Source organism: Candoia aspera, chromosome 1 (assembly GCF_035149785.1).
Source record: "Candoia aspera isolate rCanAsp1 chromosome 1, rCanAsp1.hap2, whole genome shotgun sequence".
Taxonomy (NCBI): Eukaryota; Metazoa; Chordata; class Lepidosauria; order Squamata; family Boidae; genus Candoia; species Candoia aspera.
This window is the reverse complement of record NC_086153.1, coordinates 153,384,546-153,397,127: the sequence shown is the minus strand read 5'-3', so window position 1 is coordinate 153,397,127 and position 12,582 is coordinate 153,384,546. Positions and strand designations below refer to the sequence as shown.

Below are 12,582 nucleotides of genomic sequence, written 5' to 3'. Positions count from 1 at the left end.
AAGAACATGTGTCTTCCTTTCTTTCAAGCCACAGAGGAAGCTGTGTGAACCCACTATGCAGCAGTAAAATGGCACTTAACTTTATTTAACTGAACAAGTCAGCTCTGAGTGGAGTTGACATCCATTGTCTATTTTTCAGTTCAGTGTCAAGGAAATGTAACCTATACTGGCTAAATTTCTGGATCAGTGCCTTCATTTGCGTTAGGATCTTCCAGGTTCACGTTCATCTCCCACATCTAATTCCTTTGAGGTCTCCTAATGTGTTGGTTTTCTTGCTGCTTTCCTATCCTTTCCCCAAACCTACCCAAAAGAAAAATTATTCAAGCACCAGGGAAACGGCCACTGCTTAGCAACTAAACAGGGCCAATCTGTGCATCTTTACTCACAAGTGTTGCTGAATTCTGTGAGACTTACTCTGAGGCAAACTTATGTAGAATTGCAGCTGAGAAAGCCTTTGTGCAAAGAGAATAGCAGTTGCATTTGAGCGTCTTTAACACAAGCATTACAGCTGTTTCTGCAGCAGCGTGTTCTGTCTCACTGCTGTGACTTTGATGGATGTCTTGTCAGAATTTAATCTGCTTCATTGACCTGGACTTGAGATTCTTTTTCACTTTTCTTATCTTTAAAGAATTTCTTTAGGGTGGTTTCACTAATCTCTATTTATATTTTACACTTCAGAAAAGCATATAATTTTATTTGTTTGATTGATTGATTTCTATTCGTCACAGTCTCATGTCTCTCAATGTGATATAAATTCAATAAATATAGTGCATGTTATTGACTTTGCAATGTTACAGATATCTGTGCTTGGACCCGGTTAAGTTGTTTATAGTTTTCTCACTAACAGTGTGTTGCACACATTGCAGAAAATAGCATATGTGTAAAATGTATGAATGAGAGTATTTTAACAACAGCTTTTTATTTTCTCTTGCAGTCTTTCATGCAAAAAAAAAAATCCTGATATTTATTAAACTACATTTCAGATCACTAACGTGCAGAGGAGTTGACCTGATCAGTCCATTTCATGATCCAAGAGTTAAAACTGTTACAGTGGAGGCAGGGGAAGCATAATCCCGTCTCTTCTCCATATTATAGATTTTTCAAACTGCGTAGCCATTAATTCAAAAAAAGCTTATTTGAAGAAGATACAGAGCTGCGTATAATTTCAGTAGCAAGGCTGCAGAAAAGCAGGCAACTGCTTTATCTTTTCCACGTTTTTTTTAATCATTGCAAAAGAAAAATACTGTACGAGCATCTGAAGGTTTGGTCCGAAGACAGGTGACACAGCAATCTTGTAGAAGCCAAAGCATGGGTAGGGGGAAGTTGGGATAAATATAACACTGCCTCCTGATAAGCTCCCCTCTCCCACATTCCCATCTTCGTACAGTTATTGAAGCAACCGAAGTTGTAGCGTCCTGATGTGCAATATATTTAATTGGCCCCAGAGTTTTTACATCATGCTTGGTCAGGACAATGCAATGCAGGTTCAGGAATTTGTTTCCTTCCTTTTGTAGCTTCCAGATTTCCAGTTAGGGTCACAGAGAGTAGTTTGGAAAGTAATGCCTAAGTGATATTTGTTGATGATGCCCCAGACTGGGAGCTTTGTTGAAAAATATTGTATTGTCATATTTCCCTCCATCCCAGAGCAGAACGATACCGTATAACTGAGAGCCAGTTTGGTCTAGTGGTTAAGGCAACGGGCTAGAAATCAGGAGGCTGTGAGTTCTAGTCCCACCTTAGGCATGAAAGCTGGCTGGGTAACCGTGGGCCAGTCCCTCTCTCAGCCCATGTCCTAACTACCAGGAAACACACTGAGACAATGACTTGGTCTCTAATATATATTACTAGTACTTAACAAGAATCCTAACAAACTGAGGAAGCGTGGGAAAAACCCAGCCATATAAACCCCAAAGGTTAAGGCGGTCCCGATCTGTGTCTCTTTGAATGGCTGAACAGTTCCTCAGTGCTACGCATGCGCTTGACAGTCTGGGTGGGAGTCCCCTGCTCGCCATCCTTACTCATGACAGCCCAACCCACCTCACAGGGTTGTTGTTGTGGGGAAAAGAGGAGGAGGAAGGAATGTTAGGTATGTTCCACGCCTTGAGTTATTTATGAAAATAATAAAGGCAGGATAGAAAATAAATAAATAAATAAGCAGTCTGGGTTTGACATTGCTTTGTTTTCAATGTAGTGCTTTTCAGTGCTGGCAACAGAATATGGAATCGAAAAGATACCGTCAGCATTTCTGTTTATGGAACCAAGTAACTGTGCCGCTTGGAAGTGTAGAGTTGGAATATGGTTCTAAAGGGGTGTCAGCAGAGCAGCCATCAAACTTCATTGTCGCTAGCCATCAGCTTCATTTCTTATAGTCCAGATAAAATCCTTGGCCAGTCTAGACTCTCTGTATTAATATGGTTATCCTGTCATGAAATATTCTGAGCTCTTCCTAGAAGGTTGATTTCACATACAGTTATAATTATTTTATGCATGTGTTGTCCATTCCCAACTTACTTATGTCTCAGGAATTTGCTGCTCCAAGATATAGTTAGTGGATAATTGGCATTTTTTGGAACTAATGAATGAGCGGTCCTTAAAATAAACCAAACAACAAACCCATTGGTTTTAGGCTTCAGAACAGCTTCTGAGAACCAGGGAAACCTTTTTCCCATCAAAGCCTCCCAAGAGATTAAAAGAAGGGCAAGCGAAGGAATCTCCAGAGGTGGCTAAACAGATCTGATTCTCTGCTGTGCATCTTTCTTCCTGCGCTGAGTAGAACGCAGTTACTCCCTCGCTGTGCAGCAACCCATGGAGATAAATTGATGCTGCAGCAGGCTTCCCCCATCACTCCTCCCTACAGCCTTAGCATAAAATGGTCAAATGAAGTTCCACTGCAGAATTCAATTTCACAGTTCAGTTGGGTCCTTGATTACACTGCCAAATTCAGATTAATGTGCATTTAACTAACATGGATCAGAGAACTTCTGGCTGGCAGCCAGCAGTGAAACTAGAAACTAAGCACTGGATAGAGTTTCTGCTTTGTCCACCCCGTGCTTTACCACTGAAATTGATTGATTAAATAAATTCACTGCTATAATTATTTGTAAATGTGCTACATCATGAGTCTGTTTCTAAACCCCCACCCACCTTGGAGATGTTACAAGCGCTCGTGCTTTGAACAATGCTGAAAATTACTCTTTTCAGGAAAGACTTAGTATTCTTTGTTCCCTTCTCTTTCTTTTTTGAATCATTCATCTACATAGGTACATATTTGAGAATGTCAAGCATTAGCAGATTAAAAGTGAGGCAAGACTTTTGTTAAAAAGGGAAAAGAGATACAAAGACTGCTATTTTCTGAATTCTGAACATTCAAAAGCAAGTTGGATTAAAACTGTAAATATTGCTGCGATGCTTCTTTGAAGAGTATGGCCCATATTTTTTCTCCCAAGACTGATTCTGATGTACATTAAAAAGAATCAATTTGGGGACTCTGAAGTTAACTGGATAATCATTTTAGAAGATCATTTAGGAAATGTCAGCATCCTATTTTATATCTTTCTGAAATAATGCTGCTGTGTAAAACCGGAGAAGGTGAGCTTCTACTTTCTATTCCCATATTGTAAATTTTCCATAGCTATGCAATCTTACTGTCATCAGGGATATATGAATTAATTCCAGGGTTAGTTATATGTAATGCTGACCCATTGGATCAGTAAGAATTGTCGGTTGTGATTAACCTCAATGATTTTTATGGCAGTCTACTGTATGTTTATCAAGTTATATCAATGTTTCTCAACTGTGGCAACTTTAAGAGATGTGGACTTCGACTCTCAGAATTCCCTATGCTGGCTGGGGAATTCTGGAAGTTGAAGTCCACGTCTCTTAAAGTAGCCAAGGTTGAGAAACACTGAGGTATATCATGTTATGTGATTATGCTAGTAATGTTATTGACCAATTAAAGATTTAAAAAACCATCTGTAAATAAATATAGCTCTTATTGTAACCCAAAAACTGTTCTGGGTTTGAGGACATGGCTCTCTCAGAGGTCTTCCAAGCAGAAGCCCTCCGGTTCCTATGCCTTTCACTTTAAACAAAGCCTGCTGCCAGATCTCTGGGGTGGAGGTGGAGGGCTGCTATAAAGGGCATAAGGCTCCCTCCTGGTCATCCACAAGAAAAAATATTTAGCCTATCATTCTAAACAAAATCAACTTTACCATTTGCATTAGGAAAACAACACCAATCCTGATACATAGACAGTATCATGCAGGTACAAGAATAGCCGAGCTATTGACCTCCATGAGATGAATCTCCTTGGGCTGGACAGACAGGCCTGCTCAGAGATAGCAGTTCACCCACAACAGCCCCCTTAAAAGTACTGTACAGCATTCAAAAGCACAGGATATAAGTAAACAGATCAGCTCTCCCCACTTCCTTGCAAAAACTGTACTCTCTGCAAAAGTCTCACGTGGCAGTTTCATTCACTTTCTGGATGCTTAATCCCTCCTTCTGTTGGACCTCCTCCTGCCTAGCTTATCTGAATACAGTCTGCTTCTCCTTCTGACTCTTCAAGCGTTGATCCTCTCCGGCCACATTGATTGGGCAATTGCCCTCATTGCTGATGCTTGCTAGACTCTCCCTTTCTTCACGTTGGCCAAGCGGCCAAATGATACTCCTGAATCCTTTGCATTCCGCAAGCTAACCCTGACCCTGTTAGTTGCAGGGGGGAAAGCCTTGTGTTTTCTTCCTTTTACTTCTTTTTACGGTACTCATAAGTAGTCTTTCTGTCTCACTTTAAAGCTTTGTCTCTTATTTGCTCTCTCTCTTTATGCTGCCCTTTCTAGGCTAAGCTTTTCCTTTTCTTTTTCCTTACCATAGAGCTCTAGAGTAAACATCTGCTCTTCTCGCAGTTTTTCACATATTTCCTGATATTATTCACATATTACCTTCATTTCTTCCCTCTCTATTCTTTCAGATAGATCCCCTCCCTTGCTGGAGGTCCCTAATGACAATTTGCTTTGCTGATTCCAAGCTGTCTATCAGGAACAGCTATCCCGACCTCCCTTTTCCTTCATGTCTCCGAGGTCCTATTTCTTCTGCTTTTGGCTTCTTCCGGTTACAGGTGTATGAATCAGAGCTCATTTCCATCCTCCTTACTTCTCGGGGTGACCTCTTGCAACTTTGCACCAGATTTTAAGCCCTTTACTTATTTCTCAATTCTAGTGCAATCAACTCAGGTCCCTAAATTTAAAAATATTGTGAAACTCCAGGAAAAGTGGCTTTTGGAGAATCCTGGGTCCATGTCAAAGCCGCTTCTTTGGTACTCTTCACTTCAAAGGTCCCTGAGAGCAGGACTGGTTTAGACACTGAAAAATCAGTTATAATCAAAATGGACAAGGTGGAACTAAATGGATCAGTAGTCAAACTCAGTATAAGCAAATGTATAGGTCTATGGGAAAGTGTATTTGTGAAACTAAGTAAAGTTTATTAAGCTGTAAATCAATTGTTAAAAATATAATTCAGGCTCTCCCAGAGTAAAGAAATTCATCAATATAATTCACTAACATTCAAATTAAAAGGACATATTATATTGTACTGATTTCAGTGGAGTATTGCAGATTCAGTCTCCTCTGGCTCCTGTTATCAAGAATATATAGCCTTTCTGCATCAGACCAAAGAGCCATGTGGTTCACCATCCTCTTTCCATAGTAGTTAGCTAATACTAAACCCTAGCTGTTGTCTGCAAACAACTAGCATTAAGTAACACACTGCCACCGAGTCTGAGTTTTTCTACCACCATAAGGAGTAAGATCCATTAGTAGATCTGTCTTCCATACATTTGTTCAATTCTCTTTGAATGCTACTGAAGTCGGATCCCACTGGTTTTGTCATCAGCCCCAGTGGTTGATCAAATAATGAGCAAGGGTTAATCAAATATTTGATTAATTAACTATACCGTACATATTAGTATACTATAGAAAGAAAACTGCAGGGACTAGTCCAGGCAATTGCCAAGAGTCAATACTGACTTGAAGGCACACACACACAAGCACACAAAAATACAACGCATGGTAATTTGTTCCTTTTTGTGCTCATTGTGCTTTCCACATGATCCTATCAGGTTTTCTCATAACTCTTCTTAATCCCATCCCCACCTCCAAAGTTACAATAAGGGTCATGGAAATTCAAGGAGAACTCAAGGTCTAGAAGTCAACTTACAAATGAAGCTCTATCCTAGACTGTTAAGGACAGTTATTATTCCTGACAAGGATGGATTTTCATTCAAACTATTTGGCTAAGAGAGCCGGTGTGGCGCAGTAGTTAAGGTGCTGGACTAGAAGCAGGGCAAGACAGGTTCTGGTCCTCCCAGACACAGAAGCCAGCTGGACGACCTTGGGGAAGTCACCCCTTCTCAGTCCTGATCAGCATCAGGCTCTGCATCAAGCCGGCTGATAAACAAAGCCCTTTGTGGCATCATGAATGGATAGCTTTGCTGTCAGACCTAGGTAACCATGGTGCAAAAACAAGTGGACAAATGCTTAGAAGAACAACCACTACCACACCGAAATGTTTGGTTACCTCACACCCCAGCCTATCAAGAGAGGTAATACAAAATCCTCTCTCCCGTCCCCTTAGCAAAAAACTGACATCCATGTGACCTCACATGGAAGAAAGCAGGGTGTATATTAGAGATACACATTGCATAGAGCCTTGTCTTAATTTGTCCTCAGGCTGTCTCAGCCATGGCAACTGCTGCTCTGCTTCAACCATGACCAAAATTTCCATCACTAAGCGATGTGGTCGTAAAGCACAACATCACGTGAGCATGTCACTTAGCAGTGGCAATTCTGGCAGTCCCAGTTACCACCGTTAAGTGAGGACCTCATGTGACTGCGACCTCTGACTTCTGCTAGCTTCCCCGTGGACTTTGGAAGCTGGCATGGAATGTCGAAAATCGCAATCATGTGACCGCAGCTGGCTGCAACATAACTGCAAGCCAGGCACCAAGCACCCTGATTGCAATCACATGACCACAGGGACACTGTGATGGCCAGAACTCAGAGGATCGGTCATAAGTGCCACTTGTTCAGCGCTGTCGTAACTTTGAACAGTTGCTGAACAAATGGTCATAATCTGAGGACTACCTGTATTAGTATTATTTTGGTTGATTGCACAGCCAAATGTTTAAATTGGATTTGGCATTTCTGTCGACCTACCAAGTCCTTCCCAAGGACTTGGGATAGGCAGATGTTGTTATTTGATGGTGTTAAAGGTATCGTAGCAGGATGTAAGCTGTTCCAAGTAAAGCTGCCTTTTGCAATTGACTGATGGTGATTTTGTCACTGCCGATGGTGTTGCTCCAGATGTTTTGGAACTGCATCCTTTTTGGCTAAGATCAAGTGTATTATTAATATTATTATTACCTGCCTTTATTTTCACACAACTGAAGGAAGCATATATAATGCTCCCCCTTCCTCTTTTCCCCACATCAACCTTGTGAGGTGTGAGGAGGGTTGGGCTGAGAGAGAATGATTGGCCCAAAGTCATCCTTTAACAGTGAAGAAGAAAAGAAGAGACCTGATTTGTAGCTACATAACCAGCTATCCTTGTGACAGTACTGTACTAGTGGCTCCTGTTACAATAGCAGATATTGGCCAGGGCCCTGAGACCATGGCCTAGCACTGGTCTGTACACCAGTTGTAGACCTTTTTGGACCAGGGGCCCTGGTGATCATAACCCAGGCCCTCATCACTGTACAGAAAGACCACTACAACACTCTACACCAGGCTGACTCTGAAGTTACCAGTGTTCCAAAATGTGGTGGCCTACCTGCTAACCAATGGTAGAAGGTTTAGTAGTGTTACCCCAAAGTTGTGGTCATTGGCCTGGCTGGCAATTTGCTTCCAGGTTCAATTCAAAGTGCTATTTATCACCTATAAAGCTCTAGAATCAGGCTTGGTTTCCAGGTATGTGCAGGATCATCTTTTCCAGCAAATCTTGACCTGTCCAGATTTATCCACCTCTTCAGCAAGGGGATGCAGAAGTGGTGAAGGAGTCAGCAGCCTGATGACGATGATGCTTTGGGAGAGCAGAATAGAGGTTCTATTGGGTTATTTGCCAAGCAACAGAGTAAACATTCCACTTGGTGACAGTTGGCTGCAGCCTATATAAGAGGCTCGGCTGCCTCTGTTCTCTTGGCTGGAAACAAACTGACCTACTTCAGGTTTCAGCCTTGTGCATACACATGGTTTCTTGGAAGATTCTCAGTTTTATTTTCCGGTAACAGAGTTAGCAATGTACTCAGGAACACCAAACAAAACCAAGGCTTGCCTGCAAAATCTAAAGTTGGTCCAAGGTTCAAGAGCCAGGTCTAAGGTTTCAAGAATTTCCTGCAGAGGGATCGCACCTGAGCTAGACGTTGTTTCCAGCCAAGAGAACAGGGGTAGCCAAGCCGCTTATATAGGCTGCAGCCAACTGCCACTCATCAGAATGTTTCCTCCGTTGCTTGGCAATAACCTAACAGAACCTCTGCTCTGCCTGCCTTTCTACTGGGCCATGACGCCTGACCCACACCAGGGACAGACTTGAGTTGTCCTTGGCTGTTCCAGTTCTAAAGTAATGTTTTTCCCCCTTTTGTTCTGGCCAGTGTCCTCTACCGATTGACCAATTTTCCCACAGAAAGTATCATACTTCATCAACCATTCTGCCAATTACCCAGCCTGGTGACCTCTTGGGATAAGCAGAGCTGCTATTGGCCATTTCAAGTCAGTACAACATGTCTCCTCCTCTCCGGTCTTTGGGCGCTGTCCTCCATGGACTTTCTATTTTGAGCAACAAGAAAGTCTGTTCTTTTAAAGCCCCAACTTGGAGATCAGGACCAGCAACTAGTCCTCTCCCCCAGAAATAGGTGCTTCTTTTGTATAGGAATTGTCACACAGAAGTCCTTCATATACGGTATATACATATATTTACTGTATATGTATATATATATACTTTTTCCTAAAGATTTTTTAAAAGGAAGATAAAAACTAATACAAACTAATATAAAGTAAGAAAAAGAAAGAAATAGAAATAGAAAAGAGAAAAAAGATACAAAGAAGTAGCTTTCAATCTTCTTTACAGCAGTTATAAGTACAATTATAATTTTACCTCTTACTCTATGGTTACAACGTATCTCTTCTATAATCTATCCTGTCTAATCATCAAATCCCTCTTTTGAGGGAGATGGGTGGTGACGAAATTTGAAATAAATATAAATAAAAATAAAATCGTAAGTTCATTTTTTCCTGTTTCACACAAAAAGTCAATAAGGGGTTTCCAGTCAGCAATAAACGTAGATACTGCCTTTTCTCTGATCAAAGAAGTTAATTTAGCTATCTCAGCAAGTTCCATCATCTTCACCAACCATTCCTCCACTGTGGCTAATGCGGAATCTTTCCGTCTTTTTCATACAATAATCTTGCTGCAGTTATCATGTACAAAAACAGAGTTCCATAACCTTTTTCCACCTGTTTGTCCAACAATCCCAAAAGGAAGACCTCTGGTCTCAATTGTATATTAATCTTTAAAATCCTCTGAATCAGTGTATATATTTGAATCCAGAATTTTCTAGGTTTTTTACACATCCACCAAACATGATAAAATGTCCCTTCTTGTTCACATTTTCAACATAAATGTGAAGTGCCTTTATATATTCTAGACAATTTCTCTGGTGACATATACCAATGGCACAGCATTTTATAAAAATTCTCTTTAAAATTATAACTGTAAATCTCAATCCTTTCAGCCACATACTTTCCCATTGTTTATTTTCCGGTAACAGAGTTAGCAATGTACTCAGGAATGCCAAACAAAGCCAAGGCTTGCCTGCAAAGTCTAAAGTTGGTCCAAGGTTCAAGAGCCGGGTCTAAAGTTTCACACCTGCAGAGGGACCGCACCTGAGCTAGACGTTGTTTCCAGCCAAGAGAACAGGGTAGCCAAGCCGCTTATATAGGCTGCAGCCAACTGCCACTCACCGGAATGTTTACTCCGTTGCTTGGCAATAACCTAACAGAACCTCTGCTCTGCCCGCCTTTCTACTGGGCCATGATACCAAGAAAGCTCTTCCAGTAAAGTCCAGTTGAGAGAAACTGGACCCTTGTCTCTGCAGGATCCCTTGCAACTAGGTGGGACCTGTATTCTAAAACCTGTGGAAGAGAGCAGTGAGCACCATCTTATCCCCATGTCAAGGTCATGAGGCCTCTGGAGCACATCCTCCCAGGCTGCTGAAACCCAGTGATACAATTTAGTACCCAAATTCAGAAGCATGTTTTGAAGCATTTTCCCCATTGGAAGAAGTGGTGGGCAATGGGTGTGTGTGTCGGTTGCTATTATAGCCTCTGAGGAGAGAGGTGTCATAGTGTAGCAGGACATAAAGAGGCTAAGGACACCTACTGTCAGTAGCATCATTGGGGAGGGGGAAGAAAAATCAGGCTACCCCAAATCTGAATTTTGTTGCTAGACTTTGGAAACATGATATTAAAGGGCTTCATCAGCAAGCAAAAATGGAGATGAGGGGCCACAGGTTGTTTTAAAGCTAATAATGTATTTGATATAATGAAAACTAAGCATTTCATGACAATGTCATATTCAAACTAAAAAAAGATTTTTGCCCTGAACTTGTCCACTTTTGATCCTGGCTCCATACTTATTTAAACCTGCTGTCCTGACTAAGCAAGAATCACGCCGAGACAAGGAAGAAGTCTCTAGTGCTTTATTATTGCTATAGTAGACAGAAAATCCTACCAAACTGAAGAAGCGTGGGAAAACCCAGACAGGTAAACCCCCAAAAGTCAAGGCGGGTCTGTTCTGTGTCTCTTTGAATGACAGCTCAAATTCTCTCTATTACGCATGCGTTTTTGCCCCTGGATAGTGGCCCCTTCCTGTTCACCATCAGTGCTCATGACATCTGCCTCCTGTTCCCTTCTTTAAGTGTGCCCTCAAATACCTCATAGCTCTTCAGCTCAGGAGCAGACATTTTCTGCTCTGGTTGAAAAGTCTTCTTGACTTGACTGGAGTCTGAGGTTATGCATCTTGGAAAAGAAACCAGACAGGACCTCCACGTGAATCAGCTCTGTTGAAAATCTGATTAAGAGCTGTCTGCTCTATCAGCAGCTCTCCAAAGATTGAGGCAAGGAATTTTCCTCTTAAACAATATCCTATTCATTAGAAAGGCTGGGTTTAGGGCCTAGAATCTTCTTCAAGCAAACCATTTGTTATATTGGTGGGCCATGACACCCTGCTCCTAAAAGACGGTTGCTTGCAGGCTGCCTAGATTTGGCAATCAGAAGATTTGGATTCCTGCTTTGAAAGCCAGTCCTGTTGGAGTCAGTTGTTTCCCTCCTAACCCTTGAGCAATGTCTTCTGCCCTGCTTGAGAAGACAGCAAGAAAGCCTTTCTGGAAAGGGGAAACATTGTGCTAATTGAACAAGATTCCTTTAGAACCAGTGTGTGATTCTAGCGGCATCTAGGCAACTAGTAGGTGGTCTGATGTCCCTTATCAGTGATGGTGACACAAGAGCAAATGTGTTCACCCCTTGTTAGTTCAGGAACACATGGTTGTACCAGAAACAAAGGTAACTTTTTGATGTCCCTCTTTCCACAGCTGGATTACGATCGAGCACAGATGGTAGTAAGTCCACCCCTTTCTGGATCAGACACTTATCCTCGAGGCCCAACGAAGCTACCTCAGAGTCAGTGCAAAGCCACCTATTCAAGCAGTGGCTATCAGTACTCAGCTATCTATCACAAATTCTCTCACTTTAACCACCAGCCTTCTCTGCAGCCAAGCTCACATTATACTTCTACAGCTTCTTATCCAAGCTCCCCCAGCATCACTTCAAGTAGTTATCCTCCGCCAAGTTGGGGCTCATCCTCAGATCAACAACCCTCAAGGGTATCACATGAGCAGTTCCGAGCAGCTTTGCAACTGGTGGTGAGCCCCGGGGATCCTCGAGAATACTTGGACAACTTTATCAAAATTGGGGAAGGCTCCACTGGTATTGTTTGCATCGCCACAGAGAAGCACACAGGGAGGCAAGTGGCTGTGAAAAAGATGGACCTCAGGAAACAGCAAAGAAGGGAATTGCTCTTCAATGAGGTAGGTGCTTTCGGAACCATCCGAAGATTCTTTCATGCCCTTGATTTCTTTCCATATGTCTTAATTTGAGGGGTTTCAACAGAGAGACGTTAATGCTATATACTGGTTAGACTGTTAAGTATAAACCAGGAAAACCTGGGCTCACTTTTTTTTCACTCAGGTGCAGAGTTCCCTGATCAGTCACTATCTCTCAGCCTTACTTTCCTTGCAGAGTTTTGGGGAGCAGGGCCAGCCCTTCTATAGGGCAGGCCCCAGGGCCCTTTCCCCACCAATGACATATGGCATCTTTGTCACATCGCCCAGTCATCGCTGATGAGGTATAAAAGCTGTCCTCATTACTGTTACTGCAGCACAGCAATGATTGGATGACTCAAGAAGATGCTATAAATTGCTAGTGGGGAAATGAACTGTGGGTGGCAGGTGTAGGAAGCTGGAAACAACGAACTTTT

General features: G+C 42.1%; 1 protein-coding gene across 1 annotated transcript in view; it reads left to right on the top strand.

The window, feature by feature from the left end:
* The window catches only part of PAK5 (p21 (RAC1) activated kinase 5), a 139,656-nt gene that overhangs the window by 110,004 nt on the left and 17,070 nt on the right, over positions 1-12,582 (top strand). Inside the window, exon 6 of the mRNA XM_063300360.1 lies at positions 11,639-12,133. Within this exon, the coding sequence (XP_063156430.1) occupies positions 11,639-12,133 (495 nt within the window). The remainder of the gene's footprint in view (positions 1-11,638; positions 12,134-12,582) is intronic.